The 23439-nt window shown below is 36.0% G+C and overlaps 1 protein-coding gene across 3 annotated transcripts in view; it reads right to left on the bottom strand.

The window, feature by feature from the left end:
* The window catches only part of DENND4C (DENN domain containing 4C), a 132459-nt gene that overhangs the window by 31924 nt on the left and 77096 nt on the right, over nucleotides 1-23439 (bottom strand). For 2 of the 3 annotated variants that reach the window (XM_032634467.1, XM_032634468.1), the window contains exons 13-22: nucleotides 22008-22153; nucleotides 20131-20166; nucleotides 19919-20049; nucleotides 17893-18025; nucleotides 15531-15737; nucleotides 10646-10774; nucleotides 10310-10454; nucleotides 5000-5122; nucleotides 4003-4149; nucleotides 243-1405 (exon numbers count right to left, since the gene is read on the bottom strand). In XM_032634467.1, the coding sequence (XP_032490358.1) occupies nucleotides 243-1405; nucleotides 4003-4149; nucleotides 5000-5122; nucleotides 10310-10454; nucleotides 10646-10774; nucleotides 15531-15737; nucleotides 17893-18025; nucleotides 19919-20049; nucleotides 20131-20166; nucleotides 22008-22153 (2360 nt within the window). Of the gene's footprint in view, nucleotides 1-242; nucleotides 1406-4002; nucleotides 4150-4999; nucleotides 5123-9888; nucleotides 10036-10309; nucleotides 10455-10645; nucleotides 10775-15530; nucleotides 15738-17892; nucleotides 18026-19918; nucleotides 20050-20130; nucleotides 20167-22007; nucleotides 22154-23439 lie in introns of all 3 variants that reach the window. The other variant, XM_032634466.1, reaches the window with a different exon arrangement.

The raw sequence follows: 23439 nt of genomic DNA, 5'->3' as shown, positions 1-23439 counted from the left end.
TCTTTCAAATCAATAGACTTAATGTGTTAGTTTAGACTGGGCTGTGGAATTATAAACTTAAAGTATAAACTTCATTATTAATTTCCTTACATGTATGTTGAAGTCATTTCAAGAAAGAAGTAGGATATGCATGTTTTAAAATATTAAAAAGTTACCAGAAATATCTAAATAATAATATATATATTAAAAAATACTCCAAACATTCCAACATCAGACAGATGACACACATAAAACACTCTTACCTCATCATCTGAATAGCTGTAGGCAGATGATACAGCTACCCACATCTTACTGGCTACTGTAGCTGCTTGTTTCATACCAGATTTTAGCACATCCATCTTGGGTCCTGAGAGTATATTGTCCAGCTTTAGCCCTGACAAAGAATTTACCACAGAACCCAATGAGCCATGTGGTGAAGAACGGACCAGTGCTGATAAAGAAGCTGAACGTTCTTTATGACCTCGAGAGGGAGTTTGTTGCCGGAAACGCCCAGTAAAAGTTTTAGATCTGGACACTGCAGGGGAGCTCTTTTCACTTTCAGGACTGTCCTGTGCTGCAGGACCATGATCTAAAGGTAGGCTTGATCTCCTCTCTAAAGGGTGAATAAATGCACTGGTAGTGCCAGGCTCTCTGTTTCCCTCTCCATGTAGTTCCATACTAGAAGACTTGCTACCCAAGGGACTCTTTAGATTCATATAGCTTTCAATTTCATCAGCCAGATTACGTGCAATAACTGGAGAAAACAACTTATCTTCTGAATCAGGAGTTTTTTCTCCTATACATTCAGTGGCTAAAAGTGACAAAGGATCTAGTCCAGTTTCAACATCTTCCCTCTCAATAGCTTTAGCAACACCACATAAACTACTTCTCTTATTTACTAGATCTTTGGATCCTGCTTTCAAGTCTCTGGACTGATTACTGTCATTTTGTAGGCTGTCACATGTATCCTTTGTCACAGGAGTTTTAGCTACATTTTCATCAACCACAGGTTCTATGAACTCTTGGCTTTCCTCAAGCATCTCTAACACCGATGAAGATCTGTGCTCAGAATCCCAAGTGCTTTCAGACACACGAGTCCTAGTGTCAGCTGGATGACAGCTAATACTCTCAAAGCTATGGGTTCTTGCGATATGAAGTGGAGAAGTCTTAGGACTCGTCAGTGCTGCTGTGAGAATCCTGGCATCTGCTCCCATCATGATAGCCACTTCACTTGAAATTAAATCCAAACTGCTCTTCTTAAGCAACATTCCTGCTCGACTTTCAGAACTAAAACTACAGCTTCTCTCCGGAAAATGCTTTTGCCTTTTTTCTCCTCTATCACCATTCTTCTTGAGATTAGTAACTTCACCAAGGACTGCATCTTCAACTGGATCTTGAGTAGAAAACAGTGTATTTGGTGTACTACCTAAAAAGAGAAAGTGCAGTATTAAAAATAAATCTCTATTTTCTGATGTAACTTTTATAAAATTGTTTTTTTCTAATTTTTGAAAGTGACACATACTCAAAGTAAAAGATTCAGAAAGGTAAGACGGTATACAGAAAAAGTCCAAAAATTACTCCATTCAACCCTGCCTCTCAGAGATAACATTTTAATGTATAATCTGCCTTTCATCCTCTATGCATATACACACATTTTTAAAAAGGATCGTGCAATATATACTGTATATACCTGTACTGTTCACTAAAGATATCACATTTATCAATAAATATACATCTATAAACATGTTTTATATTTTAAGAGTTTTATATTCAGTTTAAGAAATATATTCCACATTAAATAGCAGACCTAAAAAGAAATAAGCTCTTCTATCTTGGGTTTCATATATCTAATTCAACAAGTATTTGCCAGGAATCTACCCTGCAGAAAGCAAATTCATAATCATAGAGAAATTATATATTTGCTATAGCCAAAGCCTTACTTCTCCAAAGTAAAAGGATCTAGAATGGAGCACTTAGAATCGGCAGATTCCAAGAAGCCTGCTAAAATCTGAATAGCCAAAATTTGTTCAGATATGTTTATTCCTTCAACAAATATCTGAATTCCTACTAGCACCCACTATGTGAGGTGCTAAGAATACAATGGAGAATAAAACTGACATAATCCCAGCCCTCACAGAGGTCAATCTTGTTTGAGCAAGTGGAACAAAATTATGCCAGTGTCTGTAGGAACCTCCCCCACCTTTGGGGGATGCAGGCAGTCATTAACTCTTTGCTACCATGCAATTTTTTCCACGCCAAGACCAAAAGCTATTTCTAGTTGCATCATTAGCAGAACTTAAGTCTACCCATTCATATTTAGGATTCTCATTTTTTTTGTTTTTTGTTTTGTTTTTGCAGTACGCGGGCCTCTCACTGCCGTGGCCCCTCCCATTGCGGAGCACAGGCTCCGGACGTGCAGGCTCCGCGGCACGTGGGATCTTCCCAGACCGGTGCATTAACCTGCGTCCCCTGAATCGGCAGGCGGACTCTCAACCACTGTGCCACCAGGGAAGCCCTCTCATTTGTTTTTTAAAAAGTATAATGACCTGGGAGTTTGGAAGGGAAAGTTGTCATTATGATAAGATCTTTTTTTTAATCTTCCAAATTGATTTCAAGGTTCTTTTTAATATTCCAAATTGGTATCTATTAATAATCATAATCTTTCCAATTAAACAGAATAATAAGCATTTAGAGATATTTTAAAGCATTTAAGGGAATTAAATTAGCCTATTTTATAACTCCGAAGTTTGTACCTGCTTTGAAAACTTTTAACAATATTTGAGAAAAGATCTTTGCAAATTTACTGGTTCTCATATCATTTCTAGGAAATTTAGTGTCACATTTTGTTCAATTTTAAAATAAAATTGACTGTTTGATATATTGGAAAAAGCCTCATTACCACCTCCTCTTTTCTTAATAGAACAAATCTTCCTACATCAAAATGTAACATGGAAATAAGATCAATAAAAAGAGAAGAAAATGCACCAGTCCCCAGACCATGTCCATTTCAATATTCTGAGAAGATTCTAAACCTCTGATAAAGAAAACTGTCCTCCTTTTTTTTTTTTTTTAACCTGCTATCAATAGGTTGGGAAAATGGGATAAAAAATATATATATCAATTATTTTTTTCAGAACATCTGTAGCTCCACCTCATTAGCAAAACACTATCCCCTCACTCCCTGTAAAATAACCGAACTTGGTATCACAATTAAAAAAAAAAAAAAAAAACTTTAGGAATAAGGAGTATTTCCACATTGACTTAAAAAGCTGAGCGAATTAATTTCTATAAAGTCATACAATAGATACACTTACAGATAGACTGCTGACTTTAGGGACGTGAACTGTAGCTACTACTAACAAAAGGCAAATGACACAGGCCAATTTCATTGTCTTTTAAAATCATACACTTAAGACGTATGCCTTAAGGGTACTTAGGAGGACTACACATAATTGAAGGCAGTAAACACAAATTCATGGGAGTCACACACAACAGAGTTATTCATTACAAATACTTAACCATAAATAGAAAGTGGCTCAGGGTACCTAGAATAATTGGGCAAAAATTAAAGACCCGCTGGTATTTTTGTGCAGAACGTTAAGTGATGTGAATCTTTTTCTTCCATTTCCCTTCAGGCTTAGGAATTACCCTGCCACACACAAGCCCTTTGGAATTTGACCACATAACTGCCTCTCTGTTAGGATGAGTATAGCAGGCCCGTCCTACAGTCCTCTCTCATTATCAACCATAGGAAAGGAGGACGGAACTCAGAACAAGCACTATAATAAGAAAAGGTATTCCAAATAACAACTAAACACACTTAATACCCTTCCTTTTAAAAACGAATTATCTTTAAATAACTATTTTAATTTCTTCTTTAGCACATTTATAGGATTCAGCTTACTTCTGGCTCTTTAGCATGTTCATTACAATTAAGTTAGCAATTTATAATGTCATTAAAGACACACATGTACCTATAGAAGTGTATTTTAAATATGTGATAACCAATATGTAAAGACTCACCAGTGCTACTTTTCCTGCCATTGACATCAAATATACCAGATGGAACTTTCACAATACTGCCGCCCCATGCAGGAGGCTCAGGAGGACTCGGGGGCTCTGCACTAGGTTGTGAATGTTTGGCCACAACAGCAGAGACATCGCATACCTCTGGGAAAAAATATCTGGATGTTATCATTTCTATTTTTGCCAGTATTGAACAGAAACAAAGTATTTTTAAAATATATTTTATGTATTTTTTCTCTAAGTGGGGGTGAATACTTTTTCTCTATTTTATTACTGATTTATTTTATGCCATAAATGTTGCCAGTACTGACTGAAATAAATGCTTTAACATTCATAATCCTAACTTGAGCATTCCTGAGTGAATAAATTAAGGCTTTGGCCTTCTGTCACACTCCTCATCACTTGTCAAGTAGGAGAGGGGCTTGCTTCTGCATAATTCTAGAGCATAAAGTAAGTGACATCATTAAAGAAACTGTACTTTTTCGTAAGAAGACAGGAAGACCATCGTATTATCAAAAAGCCAAAATATTTCTCCATATTTCCTTAAAATGACTACTACAAATCATTTCTCATTTCTATCTCAATGAGTCCCCTAAAAAAGGGAAAACTACACAGACTATATTGGAACCTACAAATGAAAATTATCGACTTAGATATTTGAAGGACTTCTAGTGAAAGAGCATTTTAAAATAAAAGTTTGATGACTCAGAGTTTAGTCCTGGTTCTGTCACAAAGTAGTTATTTAACACTGGCAAATGAATACCTTGATGGGCTGCAGTTTCCTACAAACTTGAGGGCTGACCTACAGAGTCTCTAAAGATCTCTTAAATTCTAAAATTCAGAGACTACCAAAAATCTATCATATATAAGAGTACATAGTATCTTATAAGCCCAGACTTTACATTTCTGGAAATTATCACCAAAATTATCAAATAAGACTTTTAATTAATATAGGTATTTTTCTAAGTAAAGCTAGTAAACATCAGTACTTAACCTTCTGTTTGCACTTTTGTTTTGGTTATCAAGTCTCCTGATACTTGTTCTTCAGGCACATGAATTTCTGCATCGTCCTTTATAAGTTCATCCTTAGACCCATAGCCTTGGTCAGACTGACCACCTGTTAAAAAGAATGTAGGCTGACATATAAATGTTTTCATATATTTATAGTCCAGCTATAAAATGTCAAAAGGAAATTCCACCAACTTACACAATTAAACTTGTAAAAAAAAGAAGAGAAGAAAGCTCATGAAGCACACAAAACATTTTACAACAATGGTAAGAATCAAAGAACAGTAGAAACAGGAACATCAAAGACTAAAAACCATTACACACTTGGAAGCAGTGAATCTTAATTTAATTTCCTTACCTATAAATTAGTAGATTTGGATAAGATGTTTCGAAAGTTTCTTTTAGAGTGCATCTACAGAATGCTACCTTTTGCGTAAGAAAGAAGTGGAAATAAAACAAACATATATCTGCTTACTTTTGCAAAAAGAAATGCAGGAATAAGAAACCAGAAAACAAAACTGGTTACCTACAAGGGATGGGGGAAAATAGGATGGAAGGGATTGAGAGAGAGGAAACTTCTCTAAATATGGTTATCATATTGTTTTTATTTTTGGAAATGTATTAACTTCTACAAGTTCAAAAACTTAAATCAGCAAAACTGAGGGCCAGGGTGTAACTAAAACTGAATACACACAGAAACAAACAAAACCAATTGTTTATGAATAACATGATCACACTGAAAGGATGGGGGAGGACTAATGTAATGTGTAACTTTTAACTTTTAACTGTGTAACTTTTAACACATTATTCTGAGTATACACCCTAGTCATGGGGGGTAACAGTCAAATCCTAAACTCCTTAGGTTTATTTCTCACAGGGGAATGGATATAGCAATTCTGAAATTATATTATGTGCACTGTAGGACTGAGCAAATGAGTAAATGTGATGATGTTGGGAGCCAAGATTCTTACAGTGGAAGAAGAGAGATCTTTAAAAAGTGAAATGAAGGAAGGCAAAGAAAAACCTGTGGGGCTGATTTGGAATTAGAAGTATTTCTAAAATACATACACATTTTTCTACCTCTGCTGAAAAAGTCTAGAACGACAACACCCTGGAGGGAGTAAGCATTTCTACAGCCCAGACATTCGTTTCTAAAATCTATTGCCCATTAAAAGGAACCTGGGATCCTTGAAGAAAAGGCCGATTCCAGAGCTCAGTCAGGGAAGGTACAAGAATGAGCCAGGAACGTTTTGTTATGCAAGAAAGCAAGTGCTCAAAAACATGAGAGGACATTTCTAAAGAACATTCAAAAGAATATTATCTTATAAATGTGAGGGGACAATAGAGTTGGCAAAATCACCACCTTACAGCCATCACAGTAAAACGATTGGTTCAGGCAAGAATCATCAATGGATGATAAATTTAAAAGAGAAAGTGTGATGAAAAAGAAGATATTGTTGCATAGTCTCAATGTCTCTTCACAAATAGCTTATTATCTGCAAGGGGGATAATGGTAACTAATAGAAACCAAACACTGACATCAAGTGATAAAAATTAACGTTACCAATGAGGGGCAGACAGACATTGTGTGCCTCTGGGTTGTGATAATCTCAGAAGGATTTAACATAATTTTTGTAGAAGAGCCATGGATGCATAACCTAATCTAATCAAATTTGGCAGCATTCCACAAAACAACTGGACGTATTCTTCAAAAAGGTCAAGGTTACGAAAGACAAAGAAAAGGTGGGGAACTGTGCCTGGTTAAAGGAGACTAAAGAGGAGTTAAAGTACCACAAAGGACATTATAGCTGACAACACTGGAATACAGACTATACATTAAAGAAGTAAAACAATGTTTTCCTGAATTTGGAAACTATACTGTGGTTATGTAAGAGCAAATACCACTGAAGTATTAAGAGGTAAAAGGGCAAGATGTATGCAATCTGCTCTCACATAATTTAGGGGAAAAAAGTGCATGTGTACAGAAAGAAACTGATAAAGCAAATGTGTCAAACTAAAAGTGAATGAAACTAAATAAAAGTTATTCAAGAGTTCTTCATACTATTCTTGAAACATTTAATAAGTTTAAAATTAAAGCTGAAATAAAGGCAAGTTACCAGGGGATCATTATAAAGGATGTCAATGAAAAACACATAAAACAAAAAATATAGTGCCTTCCACTGTCTACCACTTTTTTTTTTTTTTTTTTGCGGTACGAGGGCCTCTCACTGTTGTGGCCTCTCCCGCTGCGGAGCACAGGCTCCGGACGCGCAGGCTCAGCGGCCATGGCTCACGGGCCCAGCCGCTCCGCAGCATGTGGGATCCTCCCGGACCGGGGCACGAACCCGCGTCCCCTGCATTGGCAGGCGGACTCCCAACCACTGCGCCACCAGGGAAGCCCACTTTTTATTTTTATTTTTTTTTTGTGGTATGCGGGGCTCTCACTGCTGCGGCCTCTCCTGCTGCGGAGCACAGGCTCCGGACGCGCAGGCCCAGCGGCCATGGCTCAAGGGCCCAGCCACTCCGTGGCATGTGGGATCCTCCCGGACCGCGGCACGAACCCATGTCCCCTGCATCGGCAGGCGGACTCCCAACCACTGCACCACCAGGGAAGCCCCACTTTTTATTTTTTCACTTTCTACCACTTTTTAAACTGCCTTTCAAACTTTGGGTTCGCCATATAACAAAAGAATTAAGCTTTAAAAAAACCTGCTATTTAGATAACCAACAAGGACCTGCTATATAGCACAGGGAACTATACTCAATATGTTGTAATAACCTATAAGGGAAAAGAATCTGAAAAAGAATATATATGTGTGTATGTGTGTATGTGTATATAACTGAATCACTGTACACCTGAAATTATCACAATACTGTAACTCTGTACTTCGATTAAAAAACTTTTTAATTAAAAAAAATACTGCTATTTAGAATGACTTCTTTCAGTCTTTTTTTTTTTTTTATTGGCCCCCCTCAGAAAGTCTGGTAAAAGCATTACGGTGCCATGAAATGGACACTAGACTGGGTACTGAGTAAACTGATTAAACCCAGACATGCCCTCAACAAGCTAATTGACTCAGTATCAGGTACTAAGTGGAAAGATTCTGTGAGATAATCCTTAATGAAAAGAGTAACTTAAGCATCTGGGCTGGAAGTCTCCAAAAATATCAGATGGTATCACCAGAAACTCTACAGAGACACATAATCACTGTAAATTCAGTATCAGAGCTTCAGTCATTTGAAATGTAGCTTAAAAGAAATATATGAAAAAGGGATCTGAAGTTTCTTCCCCAACTGGGGAATATGGAATCTTTATGCAGTTTCCCAGAATTACTAGTAAATCGTTTTTTTTGCCTTTAAAGGAGACAAGTTTAAAAATCCAGAGAGATAAGGAGAGTGTTTATCTATTATTATTATTAGTGAAATGGTTTCATACCACAAATTATTTTCTTGATTTTCCATAAATGAAATCCATTTATTCTATAAGCACTAGGGAAAAAATACAGGAGGAAATAAAATAAGGTGGTTTTCAAATGAAAGTCTCATGAAAATTCCCACATGTTGAAAGAAATTTAATTTATAAACAGGATTGCAACTTACAGCTTTATGTTGACTTTCACCAATTTATACATGCTTCTGTAATTATGGGGATAGTTTTTAGCACAAGAATCAGCAGTTCAGTTTTAGCAAGCAAAAACCACCCTAACAGCTGGAATACTGAAATCTTTAACGCTCATAAAACTATTTGACTCAATGATGCTACAAACCACCCTCAAAATAAGAATTGTAGCAAGGCATAGCATATTTTCAATTAAGATAAATATGCTTTGCAAATTGATCATAAAGCGTTAGTTGGGTATTTTCAGTAGTATGTATATGATTACACGTATCTGAAGGAGAAAAAGCCAAGCAAACTAAAATTGCTTTCCACTTGCAACAGTACTTAAAATATAACAAAAGGCCTCTCCCCCACCCTTGCATGTCAGCAAAATTTAACCTAATAAATGGGAAATTACCTGAAGTGGTTAACATTCAAGGGTAGAATTAATGCACACGTGTATCCATAGCTTCACGTCACACAAGTCTGTCTGCACCCCACACCATGACAGCCAAGGACAAATGCAGCACCAAGAAACAGCACAGAGCAAAAAGCAGAGCAACAAAGAGCAGAGAAAAGGAAACTTCAGTCATTGAGACAAGTTCATCAGATGAAGCACAGGAATTAGACTCAGAATTCTTTTTAAAGAAAAGCTTGAGATATTAACAATAACAAAAAAGAAAAACACGAGAAGGATGTGCAACACACATATATCTGCTCAACGTGCTACTTTAATTAAGCTTATTTCTAACTTCAGAGGACAGAGATTATGCCCATAGCTTTGTATGTAAAAGCAGCTTCAGTAGTTTCTCAGATTTTAAAAAGTGTCATTTAAAGTAATGACTATGCAAAGAATACGTTTTTCTCGTGGTGTGTGACTTATTTTCTTCCCTCTTTAATATTCATAATCTCAAATCTTTAATAAATATTATCCACTTAATGAAAAGAAGATTTGCAATTGTGTCACTAACAGTCAAGTTCCTCAGCTCACAATTCCTAACAATTATATCATATACTTTCACAAATTAATGATGAACGAACACAAAGAAGTACCATGTAAGAGCCTTTTGCACAGCACTCCCAAGTTTATTTTATACTATAGGAAATAAGAGAAGTGATCTGCAATCAGAGGTGTACTTTCTCCCCTTATTTATGTATGGTATTTTTTAGGTATTCATATTGCACAAACTTGAGAGAGGAAGGTAAAAGTTTTTTTAAAAAATGGAAGACTTAACATGAGAGTAAGTGAAGGGTTAGTAAAATCCAGATTTTAGTACCTGTGCTAGAGTGATTATCAGTGGAATCAAGACTGATTAAATCTCTGACGAAGACTGTGTGCTCCCCACTGTTAGCATCATTAGAACTATCCACACTACCGTGGCTCACCGTGTCCCCATCACTTCCACCTGTGGCATTTTGAGGAGCTAAAGATAAGGACAACAGCAGTTCAATAACTCATGCACTGGTAATCTCAAACTAAACATGAGTGACTCACAGTTCATTTAAAGTTGCAGAATACTTTCTAAATTTGTGAGAGAAGAAAATAATTTTGGACTAGGCAACCTCTATCTTTAGTAGTATATGAAAATACCAAAACTAGAATTTCATTTACGTTTACTGCCTCATATAAGTAAAAATTCATATGTCTATAAAGCTTATGGTTCAGCAAGAAAGTATCTTTCCAACCACATTTATTACCTGATATTGAGGAGACCTGTGACTTTTGCACGGTATTTTTAAGTGGCTGCCTAAATTGTGCCAAGCCACGTACCACATTCCGTACCTTCATCCATAAGAAGATACCACTGCGGGTACTGCTAGGCCACGGGCTCTCCAAAACTACCTAAAGGTAAAATAAAGGTTAAAATAATCTTTATTAGGAATATTTGAATTTTTAAAAAATACATACACATATAATATATACAAAAAGAATTCTACCCCAAAACGTCTAAAAAAAGTTTCTTAAATAAAAGGCATAATAAATTTATCAATCTTAATAAGCAGCATATATTGCCTAATGTCAATCCTACTTACCTTATTATAATAGCCGTAAGTAATAGCATTTGGCTTTATTTTAGCAGTTTTCATTTCAAATAAAACTCTCACTGCTAAGACAGGATGACCCCAAAGTCCGCAAAGCTGCATTACTACTCGATAGCACACCTAACAAAAAATAACATCAAAGCATTAATAGTTAGCATATTAGTCTGTGACTTGTAGAGATTTTTAAATGACTTTACTCAATTCTTCTTTTCAAAGTTATTAAGCAATAGTTATTACTATTTTCTCCTTTGTTCTGGTTTGAGAGTCTCGGTAAACTATTTTTTAAAACTATTCATCAATGGAAGTACCAGCATTATTAACTTTTCCACATAAGACCTATGGGCACGTGTGCCGTTTGTTTCAGTAACTAAGTTTACACAAAGAAAACAACTATTATTTTCCATAATATGAGAAGGAATTCGTTTTTAAAATCAAGCATGATTAAAATAGCTCTCTCCCAAATCATGTTCTATATTTTATGCCAAAGGAATTAAAAGCAGCATCTCCAGAATGCCTACATAACAAAAAGAATTCTATGAACCCGTGTCTTAAAAAAGTATGAGAAGAAAGTTAAAAACACTGTAATATTATTAGCAAAGGCTTTTCTGAGAATATGTGTTTACTGAAGAGGGCTAAATTTGATCAGAAGAAGACGACTCAATGGGGAACTCCTAAAAGTTAGAATATCACATTTGGAAGACAACAGTAGAAACCATGAAGAATGAAACAGGAATCTCATGGATCCCTGGCAAAGAGGTGAGCCAGTTTACAAAAGCAGTGAACAAGGCAGCCAAGACTACTAGAGCTTAATCTGAGAATAAGAAAAGATACATAAAAAAGATACTCTTCTTGGGACTTGTAAAATGTCCTCTGTTTATAACAGAGCTGTTTAACAACTGTGAGTACCATAAAGCCAAGTTGCACTCTCTACTAAAGGGGAAAGTAAATAGATTTGAGAAAGGATATTTTATTCAAGAGATGAAGTAGGGAAAGAGATGTGAAGAGGCAGAGGATCATAAAGATGAGTACTCTAAAGCTAGAAATGGAAAGTTTAATTTAGGAGCAGAGGAGTTCAGAAACTGTTAGAGTAACTTCATAAATGACTAGGTTAAAGAAGTGTTAGGAAACTACATAAATTAGGAACAAATGGGAGAACTAGGTAAGATGTATGACGTGATTAAAAAGAATGTGGCACAAGAGTTCTTCAAATATCTGAAGAGTTGTCACTTGAAAGAAGCAGTAAACAGCTTCTGCAGTCCCAAAAAAGCCACAGGGAGGTGGAACTGAACTCAGCATAAAACACAAACTTTCTAACAAAGCCAACTCAAGCATAGGCAAGGTCCCATATATTACAGACTTCCAACATCTCAGGTTTAGGTTGAAGTTTTACTAAAATATCTTAAGGTCCTATTCAACTCTAAGATTCTATGAGCCATGAAGAAGTAAATCACTTTCTATGTCAAACTGGGATTAATCTGAAATTTTCCAAAACCATTCTCGACAATTAATTTATTCTGAAGTCTACAAACTATTCCTCCAAACTTCCAGGCTTACCGGTATAAGAGCCAGGCATCAAACTAAAGAAACAGTAATAATGCCAAGGATATAATTTTTTAATTGCAGTATTTTGTTGCCTACAACATGATACCTTTTAGATATCTATGTTAGATAAAAGATGGCCACAGACTCTTTGCTACTCCTCCCATGAGAAGTCTATGTCCCTTCCCCTTAATTGAGGGGGAAAGCCTCTGAGATTACATGACCAATAGAATTTGCCTGAAGTGACAACTGTACCAGTTTCCTGGCTTAAGCCTTAAGAAAGGTCACTTTCCACTTCCTCTTGAAACAAATGCTCTTGGAGTGCTAAGCTATCATGAGAAAAGCCCAAGTACCACATGGAGAGGTCTGAGACTACATGGAGGAAGAGGGGTCCACCTGAGCCCAGCCTTCCAGATAACCTTGCCAAGGTACCTGGCTGCATGTGAGTTAAGCTGTCTTGGACCTTCCAGACCAGACCAGCTAGCAACTGATTACAACCAAGTGATTCTAAGTAATACAATGTGGAGCAGAAAAATTACCGCAAATTCTTCCTGGATTTTCAGCAAATAAAATAATAAGATTTAATAAAATGGTTATTTTAAGCCACTAAGTTCTGGGGTGGTTTGTTACTCAGCAATGTACAACAATATCTATATGAATAGACTGATGAGACAAGGTAAGATAAGCTTGACACAAACATTTCATTTCCATTAAAAATTTAATAAATAGTATTAAAAGCAAAACACACTATGCATTTTAACTTTAATTTAGCCTACATGGCATATGCTATTTCTGGGTCTCTACTAGTTGTATTTAAAAATCTACGTTATTACAACTTCTGCCAACATAACATGTAGAACACAAAGCTGTCAAAACATTAAGCATATGAATGAGACAGTGGGTTCTAATGGAGTATGAACCTAAAAATCAAAACCACTTCCTTGCTAGGTGGCCTTATGTGTGTGTCATTTCATCTAAGTTTCAAATTTCTTTCTTTGTAAAATATAGCTAATATATAACTGCCTCATAGAGTTGCTGGGAATACCAAAGGAAATAATGTACATAAAAATACTGTGAAAATTTTAATGTGCTATTCTGTGTGTAATCAATAAACAAATAAAATGCATCAAATATGCCAAGCAAATATGCATCCTTAAGTTTTAAAATAAAGAAACATTTCTTTCTTCCAGTTGTAGAGATGTAATTACTTCAGGTGACTACAAATCTGTCAATATAACTTGTTAGAAATAGGAATACAACAAATTAACCTCCAAATTTTTAAGCCTCCTATCAGAGTGTTTATTGGGAAAAAAGTCTAAAAAACTTTTTTAGCTTACTAGTCATAATTGCTCATGTTAGAAAACAGGAGAATGTAATTACTTGTAACAAAGACTACCTTAGAACCTTAATATCTATAGAGGAGATTACTTTTCAGGCAATTTGTCTTATGAACTTATCAAAGAAACTTAATCAAGTATTGTGCTTTGACTTTAGAGTGCAGTAACAAAATTAATACTAGCTCTCTCATAGAGCGTATTTTAAAGCACATTAAAAATATTCTGTGCTTGCACAAAGTTAAAGCATATCTTAAAATATATCTTAGATATATTATCTTAGATATATCTCTATCAGAATAAGTTTTTTAAAACATTAAAATGTATGAGGTACAAAACACTAATTCTGATCAAGCACTTTTAATTTCCAAATAGTTTTTTTTGCGGTACGCGGGCCTCTCACTGCTGCGGTCTCTCCCATTGCAGAGCACAGGCTCCAGACGCGCAGGCTCAGCGGCCATGGCTCACGGGCCCACCCGCTCTGTGGCATGTGGATCTTCCTGGACCGGGGCACGAACCCATGTCCCCTGCATCGGCAGGCGGACTCCCAAACACTGCGCCACCAGGGAAGCCCTCCAAATAGTTTTATTAACATCAGATGAGAGAAAATGTAATCAAATGTGAGAATGGATATTTTACTTGTTTTATAACTTTATCTTTTCATTTGAAAAGTTTTTTAAAACAGATAATACTTAGAGAAAAATGAGTTTTAGTGTGCTCACAAGCATTATCAAATCTTAATAACGTACATGCTTTCTCAGTTTCAGATCTTTTTTATTTTATAAGAGGAGAATATTACAGTTATTGCTGAAGCCTATAATGTGCCCCTCCTCAATCGCATTTCTCTTCTAACCTGGTGCTCTCTCCTTCTCCCCAAACACCCATTACTCTGAATTTTTATTCCAACTTCATTTTAAATTCTAATCCGGTTCTAAATAATCATTTTAGTTATTTTAACACCAAAAGTAACTTTTAAAGGGAAAAACAGCAACGAGAAGAGCTAAATAAGTAACTCAGTTTCTTCAACCGTTAGTGGGATAATACCACTACCTATCTCTGAGGATGGTTCTCAGGCTTAAGAGATGTAGCACACTGTTCACTGAGCGCTTACCATTAGCCAGGTACTCGTCTAGGCACACTATGTACATTAACTGATTTAACTGTCAAATTAACCATTTGAGGATAGGAACTAAATATCATATACCTCAGTGGGGCAATTTTATCCCCCTGGTGACATCTGGCAATGTCTGCAGACATTTTTGATTGCACGGAGCTACTGGCACCTAGTGCACAGAGGCCAGGGATGCTGCTAAACATCCTACCACGTACAGGACAGGACCCCACAGTAAAATATGATGTGGGCCAAAATGTCAACAGTGCCAAGGTTGAGAAACTCAGACCTCCATTTTCAGACACATAATCTGAAACACAGATTGGTTATGTAACTCACCTAGGACACAGGTCCTAAGTGGAGAGCCACTTACTAAAGGCCTATTTGCTTCCTAATAAAGTTATCTTGAGAATAAAATTAAGTCAATATTTTTTTCTATTTATCAAGGGCAAACAGTCTGGTCTAAGGAAGTCAGTCTCTGCTGCATTTTTTTTTTTTGCGGTATGCGGGCCTCTCACTGTTGTGGCCTCTCCCGTTGCGGAGCACAGGCTCCGGATGCGCAGGCTCAGCGGCCATGGCTCACGGGCCCAGCCGCTCCGCGGCATGTGGGATCCTCCCGGACCGGGGCACGAACCCGTGTCCCCTGCATCGGCAGGCAGACTCTCAACCACTGCGCCACCAGGGAAGCCCTCTGCTGCATTTTAAAGCAATAATTTTAAAATAAATGTATTTTAAAATAATAAGTATTAGCTCTATGAAACAGGATAACAATTTTACCTTTCCTACTTAATGAAAATATTCGAGGATACTGGAAAGCAACTGAGACCTAAATTTTCTTAAAAATACAAATAAAATTTATCTTAGTAACAGTAACTCAATTTGTTATACTTGCCTCATCTAGAGGATCCACATCTGTTTTCCTCATCTTAATAAGTACATCATATGCCTGCTGAAGTGCTCTGACCTTAGGATGAGAAACTCTAACATAGGCTGGGAGACAAATAAACCATAAACTGTAACAGTGACTGAAGAGACACTTGGCCCATTGTGGTGGATTTGTGTAACATCTCTTCGCCAACTTTTGAGCTGTTTTTATCTCCTAGAAAGAGAATAAATAAAACATCATGACATTCACTAAAATTCATTAGTATGACAGGAAAAGTGAGAAGTAAAAGGAAGAGAGGAATTTAATGTAAAATTTGACTCTAAAATCAAGCATTTCATAGTTTTGCTTTTGTGAATGGCTTCCTACTTAGTGCCCCATGGTTCTTTCTATAGAAGCACTTTATACTGTATTTTAACTATTTGGCAAGCAGGTGTCTCCTAATAGACTAGAAACTCCGTAAAAGCAGAGATCATTCATATTATTATAATACAATGGGTAACTAAGTGCCCCTCACACAGAAGGCACTCATATGTTTGATGAATGAAAGGGATTTCATTTATAGCTTATAGTTCTATAGAATCATTCTTGAAAAGTCAGAGTCTTCTCACTCTTCCCCCTGATAAAAAGTTTAAGATGCCCTAGGCTATTCCCCACCAAGATTTCCACTCTATCTTCTGTGTTAATTCCATCACTGACTGATTCGTTAAAAAGACCTATTCCTTTGCAGGCAACATAGTCTGAGAAAGATCACAGACCTTCCTACCTAACAGTTTTATGGCATGTTTTCTAGTTCTGATTTTCATTCTGATTTAGGTGGAAGAGAGAAAAAGGTATCAAAGTCACCTGCTGAGCATTATCAAACTCTACCTATTCCCAGAAACCATAGAGCCCTCCACACATGTCAGACTGCCACTGTCTGCTTTGCACTAAAGATCTCTCTGCTGGATGTGTCCTAAATAAACATACTGTTATGAGCTCTATTTCCAAGAGACTTGCCTGGAAAAAAAATTCTGGTGAAAATGAGATTTAAAGATGTAGTAGCAAAATTGTCACATTAAAAAAACTTGCCTTTATTAAGCTGATAATGGTTAAAAAAAAAAAATTCCCCTCAGACAACACTGAGAGAATTGTGTACTATATGGGATTAAGGATCACCTCAGGTTACCCCTAGGATTTGAGGGACTGTGCATGAATTGGTAAAACCTGAACTAAGAATTTCATTCTGAAATTTTCCATGTTTTGTAGACCCCCAAAATATCAGTATATGTATAAAGGATGTTCAATTTTAACTCACACCTAACCATAGTTTAACTCTTTATACCTAAATCAGATATAGTATTAAAACAAGATGTCTAGGTTGTCCTAAGTTAACTCCCCTTAGAATGTAATATTCAGTAGAAAATATATTTACATTAACCATGAGGAAAAATCAAAATCACAATGAGATACCACTTCATATACGTTAGGATGGCTATAATCAAAAAGACAGAAGATAACAAGAATTAACAAGGATGTGGTAAAATTCCGACTGCTGGTGGGAATTTTAAATGGTGTACCCACTTTGGAAAACAGTCTGATAAGTTCTCAGAAGGTTAAACACAGAGTTACTATATGACACAGCAATTCTACTTTAGGCATATAACCCAAAGAAATGAAAACATATAACCACACAAACACTTGTACACAAATGTCTACAGCAGTACTATGCATAACAGCCGAAAAGTAGGAACCACCCACATGTACATAAATGGATAAATAAAATATTCTACACAATGGAATATCATTCAGCAATAAAAATACATGAAATACTGATACATTCTACAACACAGATGAACCTTAAAAACATTAGGCTAAGTGAAAGAAGCCAGTCACAAAATGCCACATGTGTACAATTCCATTTTTATGAAATGCGCAGAACAGGCAAAACTATAGACACAGAAAATAGATTAGTGATTGCCTGGGGCTGTGGAAGATGGAGGAACTGGGGGGTTAACAGCTAAAGGGTACGGGCTTTCTTTTTAGGGTTATGAAAATGTTCTATAATTGATTGTGATGGTGGCTGCACAACCCTGTGAAGATCCTAAAAGCCAGTGAGTATACTTAAACAAGTGAATTGTATGGTATATGAATTATGTTCCAATAAAGTTTTTTTAAGTGTATTTAGTTCCCAAGGTTCTCTTAGAACATAAACATAAGCATTCAAAAACTTCAGCCTCAATATTATAAGTAGGGTTGCAAGAAATCGACTTTAATTCATTAACAACCATAGTGGGTCTTCAAATGACTGCTGTGGGTGACAAGTCTAAACTATGAGCTGCATATCACATATACATAGTTTACATTTTAAATTAGATAAAGAATATCTGACCTGTTTAGTTCTCTTAGCCATGAGAGCTGGACTGTTTGTAATGCTACTCCCAGTAGGGTGTCTACTAAAACAAAGTTTCAACTCCTGTGGTCTGTCAAAAAGCTTAAGGTCCAGTCTTGGAAAGTATTTGTAACTAAAATAAAAAGCAAAAATAGAACTGCTGATTTAAAGTACATTAACTCTTAATATTATGCCAGAATTTAGGTGAATATTACTAAACCTCAAAAGTACCCAATATTATTTTCCAAAATCCCTGTATAGAAATTTTTTTTTTCAAAAATATAATATGATGCAATTATAAGATACATAGACTATCTACATGGAAACTTTGGCTCCGCTGCATCCTATTATTTTCAATCAATCCCTAGAACACAGAAAACCCTGACATCTTGACAGAAGAAGGGTCCTTTCAACAGGACCCATGTGTTCAATGATAATTTATATTAAAAGATAACTTTTAGTATACTTTGTAATTTTGTTTTTCTTTATAAAAGTACCTTGCATTCACAGTTACAAGGAAAAAATCCCGAATATTTTTATATTAGGGATGTGCCAAAATTTAACCAATTCTTTACTGTTGGACATTTTTAAGTTATTTCTCAATTTCTGCAATTAAGTATCTTTGTACATTTATCTATGTGAATACTTTTACTTAATTTCTTAGAATAATGCCCAATAACAGAGTTTTCTATGGTAAATATTTATCAAGAAAATAAAAATTATCACCATCAAATTACTTCCAGAGAGGTTATACTTACATACACTCTAACTAGAAGGATAGCCTATTCTCAAGCTGATAGATTAAAAATGCTTCTACTACTCACCTGGTTTGCATTTCTTTAAATACTAGAAAAGCTTAACATACTTCCATATTATCAACTATTGGGATTTCTTCTCAGAAATTGCCTAGTTATTTCCTTTGGCCAATCTTCTTCTGAAATATATTGCCTTTCCTATTTGATTTACTTATTTGTCAATATCTGCATTCCAATGTATAATGATCAAAGCCAAATTAAAAAAGAGTTCTATAATTAACATGCAATCAAAATAGTACTTAATTAAACCACTCAATCTCAGGTATACATTTTTCATTCTTATGGAGTCCTGGTGAGATTATACATTAATTCTATATTTTTGGAAAACACTTATTTTATATTCCCTTTGCCCCAGAAATTCTTTTATGAATACAGCCAAAGAAAATAACTGTGTATACACACAAAGGTAGAGATAGCAAAGAACTATAAATAAATCCACAGGAGACTAGTTTAACAAATCACAATAAATGCATGCAATGTGGTTATTTAAAATGAATGGCACAAAAATATATATTGGCATGGAAAAATGTTCAGACCATTAAAGGCAAACACATGTCACAAAGAATATGCGCAAGATGAACTAATAGTTGTTTTAAGTATAGTAAATGCAAATTTATGTACAAAAAGACAAAAAAGATATACATATAATTGTTAACAGACATTAAGTATTGGTGCTAAAACGATGTGCTAGTTTTTTTGTTTGATTTTCTAAACCTATTAAATGGTATTCAAATGATCATAATAATAAACAATCAAACATTTTAATTTCTTAAAAGACTCCCATTCAAATCCTATAAGTTTATTTTAATAAAGAATGATTCCTGGCCCTCTACTTTTAAGTTTTCTCTGATATATTACTAATGCATAAGAATTTCACAGTCCTTATATTGACAACAAAATCCCCCAAAGGGAGGGGGGAACCTCACAAAAGTAAATTTTTTCTTCTTCAGAAATGAAATTTTTAAAGATTAAAATATGGTAAATGTTTAGGTTAACAGTGATAAACATCTGGTTTCCCTTCCAACGGGGCTGTCCAATTCTTAAATTACAACACCTGGTGATATCTCCATAAAATGTTCATCTCCATTAGTTCACTAAATACATTTTGAAAATGACCTTCACAAATGATTACTAGACAACATATCTACTAATAATCACAAAAGATCAAATTATTAAAGCTGTGCCCAAATGTTTAAAAAAATTCCTGTTACCTGTACTTTGGTGACAGATCCTTCCCATCATCAGGCGGTGGCTCGGGTGGCATTATGAACACAGTATGCTCACTTTTCTGTGAGTCATCTAGCTCTATCAATTTGGTGTCTTCTGCTGAATCAAAATCAACCTAAAAATAATTATTTCCTCCAATTAATTTGCATATAAGCAAGACGTGATTCTGAAACGTTAAAACTTTAAGAAAAAATACCTTATCTGTTTTCTCTGTGCCTTTATCAGGAAACAACTAGAAAAAAAGAAAAAAATTCTTAGTGAAAGTGTCTCCTCTGAATTTAATAGAGATTATCTTAAATTATTATTTAAAAAACTATCCTTTTACTAGGCTACTAGGCTCCATAGTACTAGGCTAAAATATAAAAATATAATATTTCTCTTACGGCTATTAAGAGAGAAGCAAAAGATGGGGAGGGGGTGGGATGAATCGGGAGATTGGGATTGACATATATATATATATATACTAATATGTGTAAAACAGATAACTAATAAGAACCGGCTGTATAAAAAATTAATTAATTTTTTAAAAAAAGAAGCAGCAAAAGATGGGCAATCACAAGGAGAACCCGGCTTCTCAAATCAAAAATTTCATTATTACTAAACCCCTGCATTACTGATTGATATTATCTAAGCTTCTCTCTAACTGAATGATAATGGACTATCAATATTTAAGTAAACAAAAACGTTGAAAAGTTTTAATCATATCCCTGGAGTTTTAGATCACATGGATATAATGCGAGAAAATTATTCAAGTCTTCTAAGATACAGGAATAATTAGGAGCCTATAAAAATTACATCATAATATTCTACCTTTTTTGGATAAAATCTCCAACTTTATATAATATAGAGTTTGCATAAACAATCAGCCCCAAGACCCACTTAGCAAAAATAAGAGCTCTATTAAAAAATGAGAAAAAATATGTGAGTTTCAACTGTCAAAAATCAACTTAAACTTCCTTACGATGGGTGAGTAAAGCTTTAAAATTTAACATATTTCCGGAGCTTCTCTGGTGGCGCAGTGGTTGAGAGTCCGCCTGCCGATGCAGGGGACACGGGTTCGTGCCCCGGTCCAGGAAGATCCCACATGCCGCAGAGCGGCTAGGCCCGTGAGCCATGGCCGCTGGGCCTGCGCGTCCGGAGCCTGTGCTCCGCAGCAGGAGAGGCCGCAGCAGTGAGAGGCCCGCATACAACAAAGAAAAACATAAAAATAAAAAGTGGGCTTCCCTGGTGGCGCAGTGGTTGAGAGTCCGCCTGCCGACGCAGGGGACGCGGGTTCTTGCCCCGGTCTGGGAAGATCCCACATGCTGCGGAGCGGCTGGGCCCGTGAGCCATGGCCGCTGAGCCTGCACGTCCAGAGCCTGTGCTCCGCAACGGGAGAGGCCACAACAGTGAGAAGCCCGCGAACCAGGAAAAAAAAAAAATTTTAACGTATTTCCAAATAGCTTCCATTAGGACAAAAGAAATATACTAGCAAAAGTATTTGGAAAAACATTAAAACAAAAGAACACAGGACTTAACACAGGACTTCCATTACCCATAGAGCTAAACTTTCTTTTTGTTTTGTTCGTTTTTTGTTTTTGATTTTTTTTTTGGCTGCACTGCACGGCTTGTGGAATCACAGTTCCCTGAACAGGGATCGAACCCAGGCCTTCAGCAGTGAAGGCATGGAGTCTTAACCACTGGACTGCCAGGGAATTCCTAAAACTAAACTTTTTTAATGAACTACTAAATCTTATCTTATTCACGTAAAAAAAAAAAATTTAGGAGCTTCAATGAAATGTTCTTAGTACTTAATACAAAACCAAAGTGAGATTCAAAGAGAAAAATTAGCTATGTATGGCAGTACTAGATGCCACAAAGGAAAATAATTCTTACATTAAGCCCAGAATCGGACACTCGCATGTGTACACGCGCGCACACACACACACACACACACACACACACACACACACACACACACCACCTATAATGCCTTCCTCAGGTCATTTGGGCTAATAATAACAATGATGATTATAAAGGTAAACAAACTGTTAAATTTTTTCCTTAATACTGACATATAGGACAAACTTTTACCTTTTCTATGCAGTCATCAAAAAAAGCCAATCCAGTATCTTTATCACTTACAAAACTACATTCTTCAATGAAACGAATAAAAATCTGTGTTTTGGTTAAAAGGGTGTAGAATTTTGTATAGGCACGATCTCGACTTTTTAAAAATCCTGAAGAAAATAAAATTAGAATTAAATTCAGATTTTAAAGTGGAACTAGATGTTATATTAATTATTTTAAACTTGTATATAGCCATATTATTTTCTCTTTATATTATATATATATATACACAAAGGGAAAGAGAAAGAAATATATATATTACAGGAAATAGATATCTTCTATAATATATATATTAAGGGACCACAGTCCCTTCTGCCTGATTCAACCTCAAAAATCCTTAACTTATACCATTAACCTTTTCACTGAAATCTGCATCTCCTATAAGGAGCCTCTAGCCCTACAGCTCTCAAGTAGAAACTTCTGATACTCTGCATACTCACAAGCAGGAAGGGTCAAGTCCTTCCTCTGCAATGCCACCACACAATTATTTCTGTATCATCTTGTAAAAATCTCTGCTCATCTGGCTATTATTCCACCCATTCCCCTACTAACTGTAGGCACCTAGTGACTACAGGGACACCCTCTCCTTCATTCACTGAAGATCAGGGCACCTAATTCAAAGTCTTCTCTCCAACTCCTACCATCATCATTCTTCAACACCCATAAAGACCAACCATCCAACATTTTAATGAGTTTTTAATTCCTTAACTTTCAATGACCTGTGGTCTATTCCACCTCAATCACCAACTTCTACACATAGTTACACACTCCCTGGACTTTTCTTGGTAGACCTGTAAACAGCTCTGCCTCCCAAATCTCTAATTTACATATTACTCCCTGACCATTACCTCTGTCTAGGTGGTATGCTTAAGTTCTTCCTACCAAGCCTTTTGTGTGGGGGATGGGGTAAGGAAGAAGATCGTTCTATGTACACCCTCCTATCTTCACGTCTCTCTCTCTCAAATATTGATTCCATGTCTGTGTACATCATTTCAATTACTTTCTTGTCAACACTCTCAATTTTTACGCCTTTTTGTCAAACTCATCTAGTATGACCTAGCCCTGGAGCAATGTACTGCCTGCTTTCTCTGAATCTGCGCCAGTGTGGCTGAGCACAAGCTGTGGTTGGGAGGAGGCGCCGTTACATAACCAGGTGGATCAGAACCGCTTATACCTTCATCCCTGACCAGCAACCCCACTACATTTCTGGAGTCTGAATTGCCCTTTACCCGTGTTTTCACAGTTATTTCCAATGTTTAAATACTCTCCCTCCATGTTCTCTCCCTCATCCCTGAATAATAATACTTTATATTGCAGAGAAAATGAAAATAATTAAATGAGAACTACCTTCATTATCTCACTATAAAATCTATGACTCTTTCTGCAGCTATCATTT

The sequence above is a fragment of the Phocoena sinus genome, chromosome 6, assembly GCF_008692025.1.
Source record: "Phocoena sinus isolate mPhoSin1 chromosome 6, mPhoSin1.pri, whole genome shotgun sequence".
Classification (NCBI taxonomy): domain Eukaryota; kingdom Metazoa; phylum Chordata; class Mammalia; order Artiodactyla; family Phocoenidae; genus Phocoena; species Phocoena sinus.
Note: the sequence above shows the minus strand (reverse complement) of the source record. Positions and strands in the feature narration are given on the sequence as shown.